This window comes from Cydia splendana, chromosome 21, assembly GCF_910591565.1.
Source record: "Cydia splendana chromosome 21, ilCydSple1.2, whole genome shotgun sequence".
NCBI lineage: Eukaryota > Metazoa > Arthropoda > Insecta > Lepidoptera > Tortricidae > Cydia > Cydia splendana.
This window is the reverse complement of record NC_085980.1, coordinates 11,888,212-11,908,425: the sequence shown is the minus strand read 5'-3', so window position 1 is coordinate 11,908,425 and position 20,214 is coordinate 11,888,212. Positions and strand designations below refer to the sequence as shown.

General features: G+C 38.6%; 1 protein-coding gene across 1 annotated transcript; it reads right to left on the bottom strand.

Moving 5' to 3' along the window:
- Window positions 1-1,059: 1,059 nt before the first annotated feature.
- Window positions 1,060-2,346, bottom strand: LOC134801242 (uncharacterized). Its single transcript, XM_063773774.1, has one exon. The coding sequence runs from the start codon at window positions 2,063-2,065 to the stop codon at window positions 1,250-1,252; it is 816 nt and encodes a 271-aa protein (XP_063629844.1). The 5' UTR covers window positions 2,066-2,346; the 3' UTR covers window positions 1,060-1,249.
- Between the last annotated feature and the right edge of the window lie 17,868 nt (window positions 2,347-20,214).

The following is a 20,214-nucleotide window of genomic DNA, read 5'->3' as shown; positions in this document are numbered from 1 at the left end:
TTAAAAGAATAAAACATAGGTATGCATTTTGCCATTGCATAACCATGACGTTACAGTTGGTTGACATAAAGAACTTGCAAGGATTTAGATTTTATTGTTATGTGTAAATTTTTATTTTCTTGTTAAAATTACCTTCATATTGTCACTGTTATAGATTTTAGCAACATAAATTTATTTTAATCATGCTATGAAAACACAAACTTTTTTGAAATCGCTCGTTGCCCGTCACTTTTACTGCCTCAATTATTTTCTCATCGCGTGTGATGCATCGAAAGCACTGTTTTTATGAGTTTTAGCACCGTGGCTTAATGTTGTGGGAATATATGGAAATCTGAACAGGATATGGAAACACCCAACAAAAGTACTATCAACGATTTCTTCTGTGCCATTCCATACCTTGTCACAGTGACAAGTATGTATATCAAATCCCTAGAGGCTTTCATATTTATTGTCAGTGTGACAAGGTACAAGTGGCACAGGCGTTAAATTCCTTGACTGGATGTCAGGAATTGGCAATTTTACCGTAGCCTAGTGTTAGACAAGCGGTTTCTTGGTTTAGCGGTTTTTCATATTACTAAGATGCTAACCGTTTCTAACGAACCTATCTACTACGGCTATATTATTGTTTATTGACTTTAGTTCAGAATAAGTGGGATCATTGTAAATTTCTTTATTAAGTTGTTTTTTAAGCTTAAAGTTTCAATTATTTTTGGTTATAGCTGGATTGAAGGTTGATGAAAATAAAAGGTACTGCATGGTTTTATTTTTTAATAACAACAGTCGTTTGCTGACATTTTTACATATTTTCTAAAAATAAATAATTTAAAGCTAAGGCGATATAAATAATTAATAAATAAATTAATGAATATAGTAATTAAACAAACACATCGGAAATGATTTATATACAATTATGATAATGAATATGACAGATATTTACATAACAAGTCTTGTTAAATCTTACAACATACTTAGTACTTATACAATATTAAAGCCAAGTACTGGTTGTCACAACCGTATATATTTTATGAATTATGAAATACATATACTACATATAACGTTATAAATAATAGTTACTCGATAACCTTATAAAAGGTTACGAAAGATGACTAAATAAATTTGAGCGAAAGAAAAACTTAACAAATCAGTCAATAAATAAACAATCACACTCTATAAATAGCGAAATAAGTTAATAATTTAACGATGGGTGTGTACGAGAAATCTCGAAACTAGGTCATACATCTAGGGCATTTCACTGGGGCTTTTGGCCTGAATACGCTAGGCTCTGTGCATCTATAGACCTGCCCCAGCCGCCGCTGCTGTGACCACTGCTAGCACTGCCGCCGTATCCTCCAGATCCTCCAGAGGAGTCACCACCGTAACCACTGGAACCACCGTAGTCGTGGCTTGACGTGTGACTGGAGCTATGATGAGGGTGCGCCACTACTTCATACGTCACGTGCTTCTGCTGGGACAACAACTTCTTCAGACCAATAATCGCCGACAGGACCAAAGCCAACTTGCCAATCAGCAACGCCTTTCCAGCAATCAACGCGATCGCTCCAATAGCCAGCGGCATCAACGCCATCAGCTTCATCGCCAAAGCCATCATCAGCGGCCCGAGAATCTTCTGCGCCTTCTTTTTCTTCCCCCTACTCTCTTCTGAAACCTCATTGTCTTCCGTGTACGAAGAAACTGTTTCTTCCAAAGCTCGTCCTACGCTCGAAACTGTATCCACAACATCAGATCCTTTCAATTCAACGCGGATGGAGTGCGTGTCCAAATATCTCTTTAATCTCGAAAGAGGATCCAAAGATCGCGGCGCACCAGTTTCTTGAGGAGCATCGGTAGCTCTCACAACAGTGACTCCATCGGATAGGGCGAAGCTGTCCTTCTGTCCGATCATCTTGTCGACGAAAGAGAAGAACTTGTATTTCAAACATGACGTGGAATCCTTCCGCAAGCAGTCATTCAATCCATCCAGGTCGTTTTCCGAGTGTCCCGTATCTTGGGCCGGGAGCGCGACGCACGCCGACGCGAGCGCGAGAACAACACAAGTCCGCCACATACTAAGTTCGTGCACTACACTGGCGCGCTCGCGATTCGCTGTAGCTTAAATACCCTCCTTCCCTCGCCTGTTGAAAAAACTCACCGAAATCACAGAATGGACTTTCTTCGGTCTGGAAGTAAAAGTGTGGTCCAGGTTTCATAAGACGTTGCATTAATGTGAAAGCCCATGTTATTACTTGAAACGTAAGCGGAAATCGTAAAGGTCGCGGATTCGTGTCTGGCACTTGTTTTTGCGTTCATTCATGACTTTAGTGCAGATTGGAAGCTCAACAAGTTTCAGGCAAGATTGTATAACCTTCATATTCATACCTACTGGAATAGTTTTTTAAAATATTTATGAACTATTATCGCATAACTATCAAATTTCTGATGATAAATTTATGGTCGCAATGGTAATGTTTTGGAATAAAATAAATTTATTTTCCAATGCTGTACCTATGTTTAATAATACTGTATTGTAATGTTTCTCAAAAAGAAATAAGCATACTACAATATAAGCTTTAAAGCACTGCCTCTCCTCTCGACACAACAAAATATGGCCCATTGTTGCGACATTGTTACTAAATATCCAATATAGTTACTTGCTGGCTAGCGGACCTTTTAATATTTTTAAGGTCTATTTTGTTGGTATACATAAACATAAATAATTCTTCAATATGCAATTAATTCTTTCTGATAAAGGTAACTTAGATCATTTAAAAGGCGTTGAACTTGTTAAAATCTTTCAACAGTTTCAACCCCGTTTACACCCGCTTAGGGATCGTATTACAAGAAATCGTTTTACTATATTTTTTTTCATTCATAAAAATATGTTGCCACAAAACCACGACAATCAAATAATTAGTTGTCAGCTCTGAATGAATATCTTGGAGTTAATTTTGAACCACAGTAGGGAGCTTTTGAACTATTATAGTTGGGTGGTTTTACGGTAACGGAAATATTTTATATGTAATCTCATTTTGCATCTCCACAGATATAGTGCATAATTGTTTTCCATCGTATTTTATCGGAAACATTCGTATTTCTCATGCTACTTCAGTCAACCTCAGTACTTTTTTTACCGAGACTGACTGAAATAGCAAGTGAAAATACGATGGAAAATAATATTATGCACTAAATCTGTAATGTACCTACTCTCATATACATCGAGCGCGACTAGGCATAAATAGGATGAAGAGTATTATGTGATAAATCAATATTGATAAAGAGATGTGTTAGTTACATACAGAAATAAATAATAATCTCAAACCATATTCCATATTAATAAAATACAACCCTCCATTTCTTTAACACACATTTGATCATAATAGCTGTTATTTGTTAGTAATCTAGGAATGCTAGGTGGAAACCTAGGCTAAACTGGTTTAGTGCAGGAAAACTGTTACTCGCTATGAAAGTTAGAAAGCATTTTATAGCTTACTTATGCTGGTGGATTACAATTAAATGCATCCGTTGAAGTCTAGACGAATTAAATACTTACATATCTTAACTTTTCCTTTGTGTTTCTCCGTTTTATTTTTATTATTTATTTTTTCAATATAACCTAGTACCTATAGTCTGTATCTTTAGGTACTTAAATAAAAGTAAACAAACAATTGGTAAATTTTCGGGTAGTTATAACATTTATTGGTTAACCGACCAATTACAAAACCGCCGGGATCTGTAACTGAACGACCTGACTTTAACCTACATTATTTGATCGTGTAATGTTTTCATCTACCCTCAACTAGCTTATGGAGCCATTTGAGTGTAGATTTTGTTTACTTTTATTCAAATACCTAAAGATACAGAGTATAGGCTTGAACAAAAGTACGGTTTACCCATATTAAGAACTTCCTCCTTCTATGAAATTGAATCGGTTGAAAAGGTGGACAAGAAGACAAAGGAAAGCTTGCAAATCCTGGGCCCAGATTTCATCAGTGTTGCCACTATCAAGTACATTGCTGATCCAACAAGTAAACATTGATGTTATGTACTGTCGTTATTTACCGACCCAGCAATGTACAGTCGCCAACAAAGAAATGTAGCTATCCACTTTTTCACTTTATTACAATACAGTAAAATTAAAAAGATCTTTTATGGTGCCGAATCCAGGACACTAAAGCAGAAAGAAAGAGCGAAAATTAACGCATTTGAGTAAGTAAGTAAATATTCTCTATTCTTTGAGATGTGGTGTTGGAGACGTATGCTGCCAATTCCCTGGATCACACGCCGGACCAACGCGTCTATACTCAAGGAGCTCGGAATAACTACAAGGCTGTCCACTATCTGCTACCAGAGAATCCTTATGTATTTCGGACACGTCGCTCGTAGAGACCCGGGGTAGCTTAGCAAAGCTGATGGTAGTTGGTAAGGTCGAAGGGGAAAGAGGACGCGGCCGATCGCCTACCTGGTGGGTGACTTAATAAAAACCATCACCGGCTTGCCAATACCTGAAGGTATTAAGACCGCCGAGGACAGGAACACTTGGAAAAGCATGGTACATCGCGCAGGAAATTAACTCTTCAAACTAGACACGACCTTCAGCAAAGAAGACGCCGAATAAGAAAAGAAGAAGGTAAAATGTCCCTCAGGATGTTAAGCAATCATAAAATCTTTTTGTAATAAAAATAAACATTCTTTGCATTACTTAATAAAAAAAAACAAAAGCACATCTTGCATTATCGAAACTAAAAGCGTCATCCACGCCCCACGCCACTTCGAATTACGTAAGACTGGTCATTGGTCAATATGCCCCAGATTTGCGGAAAAAACGACGACGAAACGAGTAAAAAGGCGGACACAAGTTCAATGTCAGTTCTAACGTGTTTTGTTTTAATCTACTTCAAAAAGGAGTTCGTTGGACTGGACTAATTTAGGAAATAATTAGAGATATTGTTTGTTCAAAAGCTTAAATTCATTTAGGTATAGTTGAATCATCGAGAGCGTGGAATTGCATATGTAGTAGTATTGTTTGTTTACAGGCATTCTATATTTGAATTTTCTATTTTCTTGTACTATCAGCATACAACCACTACAAATGCAATTCCATCTTCTCGATAATTCAACTATACTCATAATATTTTCGAATATACATTAGTCATTCTAATTAGACCTTTTCAGGAGACCTTTTTCTGGATTTTTTTTCCTCTAAATGCTATCCTCAAAAGTGGGGTGGTAAAATACATTTAAAAATGATTACTTAGTTCTGGGAGTCTCATTAGAATAAATGTAATATAGATGGTCAAGCAAATCTTTTCAGTAGAAAAAGGCGCGAAATTCAAATTTTCTATGGGACGATATCCTTTTCGCCTACATTTTTCAAATTTGCCGCCTTTTTCTAGTGACAACATCTGCTTGACCCAGTTCAAATGCCTATTTATTTTTTTCTGTCAAACTTGTCAAAGTCGGTGCAGATTTAGCTTAGACCAACAGAACTGAATTGTTCCCAAAATTAGCTTACTGCCTCATTATTATGTCTAATATGACATTTTAAACCGCTCTGTACCTTCAATGTCAAATTTTCCTGTCATTTCGCTTTCATCCCGCTTTCTTCGCGATAATTTGGATGATATACCATGCAAACGCGATCAGTCACCTGCTCGTGTTACTTGTGTAATGACCGACATCATTCAAATTTGGTAACAATGGGGCAAGTAGCATTGAAAGCGGTGGAGCTGCCTCGGGCGGAGATGCCAGAACGTTTTCAGATGAGTCGCTTAACTTTAAACTTTACCCGAGTTTGAAGTTATGCGATGCGATCTATGAGGCTATGCGATTATGGTATTGAGAAAAGGTAATAGGGTAGATATTGGCTGAGAGGATCGAATGGATTTACCCGAGTTTGAAGTTATGCGACACACATTGTCCGCTCCGATATTGGATTTCGGATGATCCTTGGTGAAAATCAGCCACTAGAGAGTGCCATATGGTATTAAATTATTCTGTTTTGGTTTAAGGTTATCATTTAAACAATAAATATAAACAATGAATAAATAAAATACAAAAGGCGTACCTCTCCTCTGCTCCTTATGCTAAGCGAATGGGTGTTGCTCCCAACTTTATCATTACCTACATGGGACAGGACAGGCTATGCCTGGTGTGGAGGCCAGCATCAATTTAATATTGGTATAATTTTATTTCCGAAATAAAACATTTGTATTTGTATTTTGTATTAGTACATACAAAATATCATTTGACGAAACAATTAAAGATTAGTATGTACATATGTTTATTTGTTTATATAATAAATAAAATGATCAAGCAAATAAGTACAGAGTGTCATTTTTACCCATTTTTTGAAATGGAACCGGATGTGCCCGAAATTTTATGTGTACTTATATATACAATACATACGAGTATAACAGCAGAAAGATTTAATGCTAATTACTTAAATTATTAGTAAGTTAATTATTTCTATTCTAATGCCCAAGACTCTTCGCTACTGCTTTTACCCGTGGTCAAAATCCGTATTTCAAAGTTTTTGAATTCAACATTTTATCTCACGCTTTTACTGGAATTTTATGCAGATTTTTCTTATCTTCTTGCCTATTAGATAGTTTTAGGTTTATCTGATTGGAGGATAATAGTTTAGTTAACTTTCGGACCGACGTGAAAAACGCATTGGGGTAAATCTAGAAGTTGTAAAATTGCTATTTTTTGCTATAGATATGCTTTCTATTATAATTTGGATGTCTTATTTCAATTTCTTGATCATATACCAAATTTCAAGATCGTTAAGTTTTTTTTTAATTTTTACTGTATATATAGGTACGGCATGTATAGTTCACAAATATATTTTTAAATAGATGTAGGGTACGTATACACATATTTACTTACATAATTATATAGTACCTCTGTTCTGTTATATAGTGTCATCGGTAGACTTTATCTCTTTATATAAGGTTTACAAATTCTCAAACTATGTCAACAAGTACAGTCGCCAATAGAGGCGTGTTCAGATATTTGTGAGCACCTTGACCGCTCCGATATATCTGATGGCGATTGTACAAATATGATGTGTCACGCTCTTAACATTGCCTTTTTTGTGTCAAGGTACATATAAATACACGTTCACAATGGTAAAACGTGTCTATCTATGTTTATAATCTTGACTCAAAAATAGAAAACATTATCAAAGGTCCGTACAGTCACCTGCGATAATATGTTACTCTTCGAAGGCCGCAATAATGTGACACGCTCTTATCGCTCTACAAATAAGATCAAGTCAGATATTTTTGCAGCCTTCGTTGTGTAATATACTATTGCAGGTGACTGAACATGGGACTATACTTTTTTTAAGAGAAAACTTTATATTATCCGTCCATCCATTTTTTAAAGTCCTCTTAGAGATTTTCCGTTTGGATTGGACTTAAGTAAAAATGGACTGATACTTTATGGTTCACGCCTGACCTGACCTGTCCTGTCCTGTATAATTATGTACCAAAGTTATCACATGGCATAATATTTATTTTAAAAATGTAAAAACTTATTCCCTCCTTACCTCTTCATCGCGTAGAAGCTTTTTAAGGTCATTCAACAAAATAATATATTATAAATTACTTATCTGGAATATTTTATGAAGAAGACCCATTTTCGGGCAAAGGCCTTCTCCAGCTTCTTCCAGTGTGTCATGTCCTGTAATTGCTTTACGGTTCCAAGCATGCCCAGCTACTTTGACAATATTTATTTATTTATTTTTATTTTATTGATTCATAAAATTTACACAGCATTACAGCGGACTAATACACTGTGAAATTTATAATAGACAGTATTTATACAAACAAGGTACATGATACAGTCTAGAAAGGACAAACAGAACAAAATGTCAGAAAGAAAAACGAATACAAGACAGATGATTCACGCTTATCCAACGCCTCACAGAACTTCATACATTCTTTACACAGATCCATCCAACTACTTGCAAATACATCACATTCCGGTGCTGATGCGAGGAGCGCATTGATATATTGTAGTGCGCGGACAAGTGGTGATTTGCCAGGGGACATAATGCGTGTTTTAGGCACATCTAACAGGTGATGACTTCGTGGTTGAAAATTAAATTGGGCCTTCTGAGCCATAGATGGAACGAACAGGCGTACGAGCTGTGCAACCAGTTCAGGGCAGTCCGAGTTCCCCCGTAAGACATTACATGCTGTGGTCAAGAGCCCGTAGTTACGCCTTACCTCTAAGGAATTAAACCCTAAAACGCCAAGCAGGAACTTTGAAGGGTACAAGTATGGGTAATAACCGTGCATCTTTTTAGAAAGGAACCGCAGAAAGGCTTTCTGGATTTTTTCCAGAAGCAAGACGTACTTGTCCTCATGTGGGTTCCACACGACCGATGCGGCTTCAAGTTTACTCCGGACTAACGCAGTGTACACTAATTTAATAGCCCTGACGTCATCGAAATCTCGCGCATTCCGAACCACAAACCCTAACCTCCGATAGCAATTTGTAGCCAACGCTTTCATATGCTCATGAAAGTTGAGCTGCGTGTCGAGGATAACACCCAAATCGCGTATAGACTCGACACGAGTTATGGGATCAGGACCTAGCAGGTATTGAGCAAATATGGGACTATTGGCACGGCTAAAAGTCATCACGGAGCACTTTGATTTTTTGAAGAGGAGCTTGTTGTTAATGCTCCATTGATGAAGGCGATCAATATCCTCCTGCAAAGACGCGCAGTCGGACCCAATATCATGAACCTATCAATTTAATAGCAAAAGCCTCCTTTAGTTTCCTCCACTTGGCCCTGTCGTATGTAGCTTTCCAGGAATCCGGGTAGAATCCAAGTCGTCCCGCTACCATTGTTTTCGGTCTGTCTGTGCCGGGGCTTACACCATTTATGGTATTCCGTGGGTCCTACACACTCAGTAACTATTTATAGCATAAAACATACGATTATGTATTATATTATTATACAAGACTAGCGACCTGCGCCAGCTTCGCACGGCTTAACATATACACCTAAACCTTCCTCAAGAAACACACTATTGATACGTGAAAATCGCATGAAAATCCGTTCAGTAGTTTTTGAGTTTATCGCGAACATACAGACACACAAACAGACAGACGCGGCGAGGGACTTTGTTTCATAAGGTGTAGTGATTTATGGCTAACAAAATTATACGAAACCTACGGAACCCCATACATTTTCTTCGCAGTACCTATCAAAGCTTCATACACGAATTCCTTTCACTTTTCGAGCACCAAGTTGAATGACTCTCATCGTAATTTGTGTATGACTTGTTAGCTGCGATTTTGCGACAGCTTGATTGACTTAAAAATACTTAAGTAATTGAATATGAGTGAAAGTGATTTTAATTAGAGGTTTTTTTAGTTACTGTAATTTCGAGTGAAAGATTTACTTTAGTAAATAAGGGCAGTTTTAGATTAGCGTTTTATACGAGCGTTCGTTAAGCTCGTTTTTATAAGCGCGCGTAGGAGCATATACGCTCGTCCTTTCCCAAGCGTGCCATTCATACGAGCGTTGTCGCGCTAAATAAGCTCCTACTAGCTTGTGATACGAGCTGACACGCACCAGTTCGAGCGCACACGCCGGTGTAAGCTCGTATACGAGCGTTCGGATTTTTGAAGCCCCGAAATGCAGCGCGCGTATATACTTACGACCGAAACGACCGTATACGCGCGTAAAAATAAATAAAAATAAAATAATCTTTATTGCAACTTTGAGTTGTTACATAACATTGGTTCCTGCCTCTCAAAGTATGTTTCCCTGTGTCTCAAGAGCCAGTTCCTTCCCAATTACAAGCGTAGGTAATGTTACAATGGTAGACATTTTATATTACATATTTAACAATATTAAAATTAATTTTAAAGAAAGATGAAACTGTGATGTGTGTTTACGCGCGCGTGTGTCTGGTTATTTTAGATTGTATATACTAGAACACGCTTCGTAATAGCTCTTCTGCTTCAGTATAACTTAATGATTTTAACCAAATCTTAATTTTGTTTTTTAATTGAAAATTACTAATGTTGTTTATATTAAGGGTTTTGTGTGCTTTGTTATATAAGTATGGTGCCAAAAATGAAAAATGCCTTAAAGTACCTCTAAAAATACGCTAGTTTGAGTTAGTATGTCCTAAAATGAGGTAGTAATAGGTAGGTTCACGAGAAAAAAAGACGCAAAGCTTTAATGCATGTAGTCGGCGTCAAACAATAATAATTGTAAGTACCTACTTAAAGTGCTCAAAAATATCGAAACATACGCACTAAAGTCAAAACAATAACAGTATTGTGTTTAGATATCTGTGAGCATCTTATTTTCTTCGATATATTTGATTTGCAGACGAGATTCAGAAATCATTGGTTTGACAGAAAGCAAATGATGATGATGACTGGCGGCCGTCCAGCTGGCAAAACTTTTCTGGCCATATTCTTCACCCAGTTGCCGGCCCAGTCCTCATGTCAAAGAGCGTTCTAGACCGCGGGCCAGGAATAGATTTCTATTACCAATAGCATCCCGTAAATTAGTTACGGGTGATAAACCGAAACAGAAAAAGCACATTCTGGTCGCTCTTGGTTGGGTGATGTGTAAGGAACCCTCGTGGTTCGTGGCAACCTCCCTGGTGGTTCCTTAACCCACCAACGGAGCGGTAGCTGACATACGAGGGATTCATTATATTAACCTCTTTACGAGTTATCGCCTGGGGTACGATGACGGAAAAAATTAGTGCCCACGCGGTCTATTCCACGCTCCCTTGCTGTCATGATGTCTCTACTCCACAACTCGTGATATCTCGTCAGTCAACAGTATTAGGTACATGCAATTAAATTAGTCAAGTTAGTGAAATTTAAAATAAACAACCTTTAAAAATATACTTTATTAATGTAGGCCTAGCAACAAGCACTTATATGAGTTAAAAAAATAACAACTTGTCAACTCATACTTAATAGCTTAAGCACTTGTTAAATGGGACCTTCGAACTTAATAACGCACAAGCACCACAGCTGCGTGTGAATTGTATGGGTGAAAGTTTATTGTACGGACCCATACATATTAACATCAAAACTTCACTGACCAACAATGGACCTTAATGTCTATGCAACAAGACCTATGAATGATCAGTTAGAAGTGCGGATGATAGTACAATAGGGCGATGATTGTGAATGGACCCCGATGGTTTCGAGGTATGAAAGTGAATTCAATTGCGGGTTATTAGTTGTGATGTTGCTGCAATTTTTCCTTTAGTTTCTCAGTAACGACCAGGTTTCTATGACTGACGAGATTATTTAACTGCTATAGCGTACATTATTATTATGGCCGATTTACGCAGTGAATATGGTAACAAAACATGTAGTAGGTATTTAAAAATATGGAGGTTAAGGTGATGGGCACAGCATAGTTATTCAATTTGAGTTGTACAACTTTCGAACCGAGGACCCTTAGAAAAGACGCTACAGGAGACCGAAAAGCTAAACGCCTAGCCAAGGATGTCTCTCTGTCACACTTATATGGAAGAGTGATAGAGATATTACAGTTTCGTTCGCTACGGCGCAAACGATTGGCATCTTGCCTTGGCCCTCTGAGCTGGCAGCTTTCTCACCCAACGCTTTTTGCAATCTAGCGGACTAATGCTACATAAAAGTAAATAAATAAATCATGTATTATACAGATGTAGGTAGTGCATAATAGGGTATTATACTGTATTTTAAATAAATTATTTGACACCATGCACGAAATAAAGCACCAGATAATTATTAGAAAAACACTGATAGGAGTTATTTTTAAACACAAGTTCTATTTAATAAATCGGATAGAAATATAAAAAGTAGGTGAGTTATCCGTGACGTCACGATGTAATGTTTCATATAAATTCCATATTAGCAAATCGTTTTGACAGATCTAAAAAAGTAACTGATATGACTAACAGGAAAATACCCTATTATTTTCCATCGTATTTTCAAGGAAACGTACGAACGTGTCTTGCTATTTCAGTCAGTCTCGGTACAAAAAGTACTGAGGTTGACTGAAGTAGCATGACAAATGCGATCTTTCCGAGAAAATACGATGGAAAACAATTATGCAATAATACTTAGTCTCTCACTACACCACAAACGAAGTTTTATCCAAAGTTGACGATCAAGAATTTCGTCCAAACAGGTTTTCTGTCTGCCACCGGTCTGCTGTCTTGATTATGTAAATGCAATTCCTGTACGAATGAAATTGATACTAATTACATCGTTACGCCATTATTAGTTTGATAGTGTTCAATCAATTTTTTTTTTATTTACATCATCTGTCTTAGGCTAGGGTTTTTATAATATGAATATAAAACTAAAATATAAAAACACTTCCAAACAATAAAAAATACATATAAACACATTATAAAAAACCTAACCTAGGGTGCCGCCAGCAGCGGGGCAAGGCAAGGCCCAAGCTACCGGTGGTCAGGGCCGCAGAGAGAGGAACCGGCGGACTATCCGCGCCGTGTCCAAGATCACCGCCTTCTGCATCTGACGCTTGATCCAACCAGCTAGCGAGAGTCTATTACTTAATAGCATCCCGGTAACCGAGTATTATTATTATTATGTTTTTTAATGATTAAATGGTATGATATACATGTCGAATACGGATGGTCTTAAAGGCGGTGGGCGCGTGGGGTAGTACGATAATGTATTACTTCACAGCTAAACCAGTATGCTACCATGCTACCAGTGCATGAAATAAACCTTAGGACTCGTTAACCATACTAGTGCCTACTATACTTCAGTACTAAATGTTTAAAAGAACTAATTGCTATGTTTAACTCAAGGGAGCGATATGAAAGTAAAAAGAAACAGTTTAAATCTTTATTCAAGTCAAACTAGGCCGGCTCCAACCCTACGCCTCTAACATGAGAAGATTTAGCCCTATATGGGACCGGCAACAAACTCAGAGGGACAAATCTTTTCAAAACAAGTTAAAACAACACATAACACATCATTTCTTTATTTCACAAAAGTAAGCTTCTAATGAAACATAAGAAATCAAAATAACACTTGAAATAAAACACTTAGCTAAATGGTTAAAGAACGCGGGATTTTATAAGCTATCAGAATAATCCTTTAGGTATAAGCCTTCAGGAACGTAGCGAGTTAGGCACGAGGTTGGCTAACGAGTACGTCCGATCTCTAGCGCGGTCCGATCAAGAAGAACTACCAGCGGCGGAGCCTCTCCGTTCCCGCCTCACTCAAGTTGGCAAACCTGCTCGACCAGTCTACCAACATACCGACAAAAACGCCAACTCGTGCCTACGCTCACTCGAGAGAAACCTCTCGACGTTCCAAAGCCTTCTACCTGTCATCTCAGTTCAACAACACGCCAATAGGTGGCGTTACTCTCTACGCAACTTTATTTCAACAATGCGCCAATAGACGGCGTTACTCTCTACGCAACTTTATTTACTTCGTTACAACCAAATAATACGTAGCTCAACATTGCTAATCGATTTTATACAGGCGTCTAAAATAATGAACTATAACGCTGCAATACGTCTTTCTGGTGTCAGGTTCCGACACGGCCGTACTGCGCTACACACGTCCTCGTGTGTGGGTGTATGCATTTGATTCTGTAACAAAATACTCAGCACAGTATCTCATCGCTCGGTCATTCCTGACCCACAATTTGGGTCTCTCTCAAATTACTATTAAAATCAAACTTTATTATCAATCAAACCAAAAAATAGTTCAAAGTCATTAATCAATCCTCATTTCTCTAGTCAAAAATAGTCCATCGAGCAACGACTTAATAAAAATAATCAGTAATCATCGCCGCTATCTAGCGGATATACTCCAATAATTATCGCCTCCATCTGCGGATACTCTCAAATTTATGTGAAAACAGAACAATCTCAAACATCAAAAACACAAATCACAACAGCTCTAATTCATTGCTCGGCAGTATCACTACCATTGTCATCAATATCAATTTACGGGGAAATTATCTGGCATTAAAAAAAAATCTTTGGTCATATGTGATCTAAATTTTTGTAAGACATCTTAAAACAAATAATATTCTGATTTGATAATGCCAATTTTACTCATATGAACACAGTACATAAACAAAACAACACCAGTCCTTCGGTGCATTGCCAGTCCTTCAGTAGATACCAGACCCTCGTCAGAAGTAACCATCTCAGCCGCGTAAGTGCTACTCCTCGCAAAGAGCATTCTGCACATAAAAAGCAGACCACGTGCACCTCTTACATGCTCCGGCACTTCTGATGCGGTCACTAAACAATACCCAGTCCATCTAAAGCAAAACAGTAGTGCCCAGTCCATCGGGCGTGCCTTCAGTCCATCGAAAGCAAAACAGTAGTGCCCTGTCCATCGGGCGTGCCTTCAGTCCATCGAAAGCAAAACAGTAGTGCCCAGTCCATCGGGCTTGCCTTCAGTCCATCGAAAGCAAAACAGTAGTGCCCAGTCCATCGGGCTTGCCTTCAGTCCATCGAAAGCAAAACAGTAGTGCCCAGTCCATCGGGCTTGCCTTCAGTCCATCGAAAGCAAAACAGTAGTGCCCAGTCCATCGGGCGTACTTTCAGTCCTTCGAAAGTACAAGCTTTCAGTCCATCGAAAGCAAAAACAATGTTAAGAGTGAATTCCAAAAAGAAAATAAAAACGGTTCTTTAAATCATGTTACTCAGAACCATTGGTACTATCAGCGTCAACTGATCAACTGAAACTGAACATCACTGATCAAAATCACTAAAGATAGCTTTCTACTTTAGCTTTTACAACAGAAACTCAGCTTTCTACTTTAGCTTTAACAACAGAAACTCAGCTTTCTACTTTAGCTTTAACAACAGAAACTCGCTCAAAACTTCTATGCAGAAGTAAATCCTCTCAAAATAATCCCAACAGAATGGGAACTGCTCACCAGATTAATAAAGCATGATGCACGCGTCCCAGTCAAAGGTGGTGGTGAAGTCCAACCCAAGCACGACGGCTGATGCTTTCCGCCTTGCAGTTGCCGTTGCTGCGGCAGATGGCGAGATGCACGATGTAGTTTAACATAGCTGGCTGTTACTGAAATCATCATTAGCACGGCATCAGGTTTATCATGTAAGCAGGATAAACTCAAAGGTTTATTAAATGCAATGTAGCAGACAAAAAAAACATGTTTCCAATGTATACGGGACTTCAAAAATCTCAGAATAAAATTTAAACTTCAATGAGTGCGTTTTATTTCATTCTATGAACAAACAAACATGTGTTCCAAAAATAAGTAACACGGTAAAATGGGCCAATACGAAAAGTGACAGCTAATTAGTTACGTTAGACTTATGCTTCGCCATTACACTCATAATAAAATTCACTAATAAACAATTTGAACGAAACCTGTCCTTTTATTTCCAAATCTCCAGAACAGACGATACTGCACAGCTGCTTCTGTGTTACAGGTGTGATGGCGTCTGTAAGTTGTCCCTGCTCAGGTTGCAGCACACTGTAACATTAATTTTCATATGCGTAGCTCATGCTTTCATAGTATGCACGATTTGTGATCTATCACGGCATTACGGGCAATAATTTGTAGCAATTTTACTAATTACTAAACTTTACAGGGTAGGGATTACTCAATCCTATGCATTGGCAAATCAGCAGGATGCATTTCTAACGGTGCATTGTATTTAAAAAAAAAATATTTTTGAGGGTAGAAGCACAAGTGAGCGATGAAATAATATCACGTCGTGATAGCCGATATTTGGTTGTAATTAACAACATGGATTTCACTTCAAAATAATTCAAGATCACTTAGATTTAAATGGATTATAAAAATTAATTGTATTTTCATGAAAAATCTATTATTGAGGGTAAATTCACAAGTAAGCGATGAAATAATATTACGTTGTAATAGCTAATACTCGGTTTTAATTAACAGTATGGATTTCAAATCAAAATAACTCAAGATCGCTTCGATTTAAATGGATTACAAAAATTAATTACAAAGAAACTTAACGATCCCAGAGATGACGTCACGTCACAACCGTTATGCTAGACTGCCTCAATCATAATTCACAATTTCACAATAATTCTCACCAAATAACAATGAATTACACTCACCTTTCAATCAAGGTTAGACACGTGAGCTTACCATTACCACGTGTCCAGATTATGGAATGTAGGTCACCAGAAATACACCACGCTCCCAGGTGGCTGTGTAAGCAATACATGAAACTCTGCATCGATCCCACTTGCTGATGTCGAATACCGATGGTCCTAAAAGGCGGTGGGCGCGTGGGGTAGTACGATAATGTATTACTTCACAGCTAAACCAGTATGCTACCATGCTACCAGTGCATGAAATAAACCTTAGGACTCGTTAACCATACTAGTGCCTACTATACTTCAGTACTAAATGTTTAAAAGAACTAATTGCTATGTTTAACTCAAGGGAGCGATATGAAAGTAAAAAGAAACAGTTTAAATCTTTATTCAAGTCAAACTAGGCCGGCTCCAACCCTACGCCTCTAACATGAGAAGATTTAGCCCTGTATGGGACCGGCAACAAACTCAGAGGGACAAATCTTTTCAAAACAAGTTAAAACAACACATAACACATCATTTCTTTATTTCACAAAAGTAAGCTTCTAATGAAACATAAGAAATCAAAATAACACTTGAAATAAAACACTTAGCTAAATGGTTAAAGAACGCGGGATTTTATAAGCTATCAGAATAATCCTTTAGGTATAAGCCTTCAGGAACGTAGCGAGTTAGGCACGAGGTTGGCTAACGAGTACGTCCGATCTCTAGCGCGGTCCGATCAAGAAGAACTACCAGCGGCGGAGCCTCTCCGCTCCCGCCTCAGTCAAGTTGGCAAACCTGCTCGACCAGTCTACCAACATACCGACAAAAACGCCAACTCGTGCCTACGCTCACTCGAGAGAAACCTCTCGACGTTCCAAAGCCTTCTACCTGTCATCTCAGTTCAACAACACGCCAATAGGTGGCGTTACTCTCTACGCAACTTTATTTCAACAATGCGCCAATAGACGGCGTTACTCTCTACGCAACTTTATTTACTTCGTTACAACCAAATAATACGTAGCTCAACATTGCTAATCGATTTTATACAGGCGTCTAAAATAATGAACTATAACGCTGCAATACGTCTTTCTGGTGTCAGGTTCCGACATACATATAATATATCGGAGCGGCCAAGGTGCTTACAAATATCCGACCAGGTCTCTATTGTCAAGGCGCTAGAGTGCGTGTTCAGATATATTTGACCACCTCGGTCGCTTCGAAATATCTGATGGCGACTGTACTTAACAATAGTAATAAATAACGAACAAGATCCAGCATTTCTCGAATGGATTGTCAGTAGAAGCAAAATGTTGTGAACTGGATCGCTTTATGACGTTCTCATAGTAATGTGGGACGAGCTTTGTGCGCATACGATGATTACAATGCTCAAGGTTTGATGACGCCGACATCGGTTGACGGCTGCCTCAGTCTATGGAGTACTTAGTTTTCCAGAACTCTTGAGTGGATGTAAACTTCACTCCTTATACAGGGTGAAATTTTAACCACCGTTCTACTCTGCGTAGTGACTTAATAGGTCATACTGAACAACTTTTATTATGGGGCCAATGCCGAAATCGCGAAATAAATTTGGCTGTCCCATATAAATCAGCGGCATCAAGTCAGCCGGAATGTATGAAACAGCCAAATTTTTTTTTCGGCCCTGCATTGCTCCGAGCAATTATTAGGGTTGGCACAACTTGGCGTCCCTTTGCATGCACGACCACAGATAAGATAATGACTTGAATTTTTGACAACCCTAAATAGCCGAAAGGGATAGTGCCATATATTAGAAAGGGACAGCATGATTCGACCTTGAACCGCTGTCAAACTTCGGTTTTGTAGGAAGTTTCCTTTCTGTACGGTAGTACTATTATTTATTCTGCGGCTAAGCGTATGCTGGGACGCGGGCGACGCAGTTTACGCAGCGCAGCGCAGAGCAAATTTTGTAAAGTATAGGACCGTAAGGACGTTCCATACTTGCTCTGCGACTGCGTGAACTGCGTCGCCTGCGGCTCAGCATACGTTTAGTCTGATGCAACTGCGCAGAGACACCATTTTCCATAGCGCTGACTAGACACCGACGCTCGAAAGGGTTAAAACGGGGTGTCGTCAAGTGATGTATCTGAATCAGTCTGTGTGACTCTCGGTGCGTGGCGAAGCGCAAACGCGGGAAGCTGTGTGTAAACGTTGACGTATTATGTTCCACAAACACTCATTATGTGATATGTGTGTTCTATTCTTACTAGTAGTGAGTTATTATGAGTGTTTGCTGTCTCCTTTAGGCGATAAAAATGGGGAAGGCTGTGGTAAAAAGTAAACGTAGATGGCGCTCTCAGCCCTGGTATATTTTAAGATTTTAACCTTTAAACAGGCCAGACCCATTTTTTATTACTTTCTCCTTTTGATTACCTACTGATTTGGGTAGGTAATAGCTTTAAAAGACAAGTTATTTCTTGTTTTTTTTTTATTGTTAATTATTTAGTAAAAAAAATCTTGGTGGTTTTTATATGCCCACTGCCCGTTACCAATGGTGCTACGTGGTCCTTATATGGCCACTGCCTTGTCAGCCATACAGAGTAGTTTTAAGGGTAGGTAAGTAATGTGCACATCACATTTACACTTGCGTTACAAAATGCACTAACTCCCAGCACTTGCATGGCTCGCGCGGATGTCGTAGCTCATAAGATTGCCCGTTGAATAAATATTGAATTTAAAAACAAAAAAATATATATTTAACTTTTGTACTCTGAGGGTTCATTCATACTAATGAAACTTACCCTTAAATTTCATGTAAACTCCCTGCAGGGCAGTGGCCACATAGACCACTAGAATGTGCCCCAAACCAGGCGTGGCTCACTCCAGGTGAGTCTTCTGTACCTAGTACTATTATTTATTCTGTGCCCAAACGAGCAGATTAGAGGGCCTCATAACTGTCCATATGCATTCGGCCGGCAACCCCTTACTTCCCAGCCTCTGTAGTAATGTACTATTCTTCATCGGAAACACTATCTAATAATGGCATCATAATGCATATTATGCATGTTAACGCCGAGTTTGTTGCCGGTCCCATATTGGGATACCCTCCTCCAATTGAGGGGGGATTTAAATCTTCTCGGGGCAGAGGTGTACGGTTGGAGCCGGTAAAGGTTTATTTGACGTTCATAAGCGCATTGTAATATGCCTACTTGAAGAAACTATTTTTTATCTTTATCTTTATCTTTATCATACTGAAGCGCTTAATTTAATTATATGGCTAATCACCATTTTGTGAAAAGTAACCTCTATGACCGCTAATACCAACACATTTAAATTGTTATTACGGATCGTTCACTCATGAGAGTCATGAGTCATGACTCATGAGAGTCATGACTTATGACTCATGCTTGACTGTAGGTAGAAAGCTTTTTATTATGATTTTATTTCAAAGTCATTTGATGACAAAATCATGACTGCAATGTGTAGGTAGTGCTTTTATGAAAGTGAACTCATAAATACACTAAACGGTGATAAAAAACCGGCCAAGTGCGAGTCAGACTCGTGCAATTAGCGTTCCGTAGCATTACGCAAAAAACGGCAATAAAATCACGTTTGTTGTATGGGAGCCCCACTTATTCTGTTTTTCGTATTTGTTGTTATAGCGGCAATAATATACATCATCTGTGAAAATTTCAACTGTCTAGCTATCACGGTTTATAAGATACAGCTTGGTGACAGACAGACAGATAGACGGACAGACAGACGGACAGACAGACGGACAGAGGAGTCCTCCCGTTTTTACCCTTCGGGTACGGAACCCTAAAATACTGTTAGGTAACGCGGAGCACTGAAGCAGAAATCTTTATTGAGTGGCATTCACATATTGGAAAACGAAGTAGGAAAGCTCACAACAAGGTGGAATTATTATTCAGCCTATATACGCCCTGCTTGGCACAGGCCTCCTTTCATGTGCGAGCGGACTTGGGTAATAGTCCCCACGCTGGCGAGAGTTAGGGACCTCACATATACCTTTGAATTTATTCGCGGATGTAGGTATTGTATTGTATGTACGGAAGCTAGTGGTAAATATCAAATGATATTTTCAGATAAGTTCAATAAAAAAAGCTATTGGTCGGAGCCAGGATTTCAACCAGCAAC

Excerpts from the sequence above, each read along its gene's own strand:
- LOC134801242 (XM_063773774.1), bottom strand. The coding sequence starts at position 2,065 with ATGTGGCGGACTTGTGTTGTTCTCGCGCTCGCGTCGGCGTGCGTCGCG.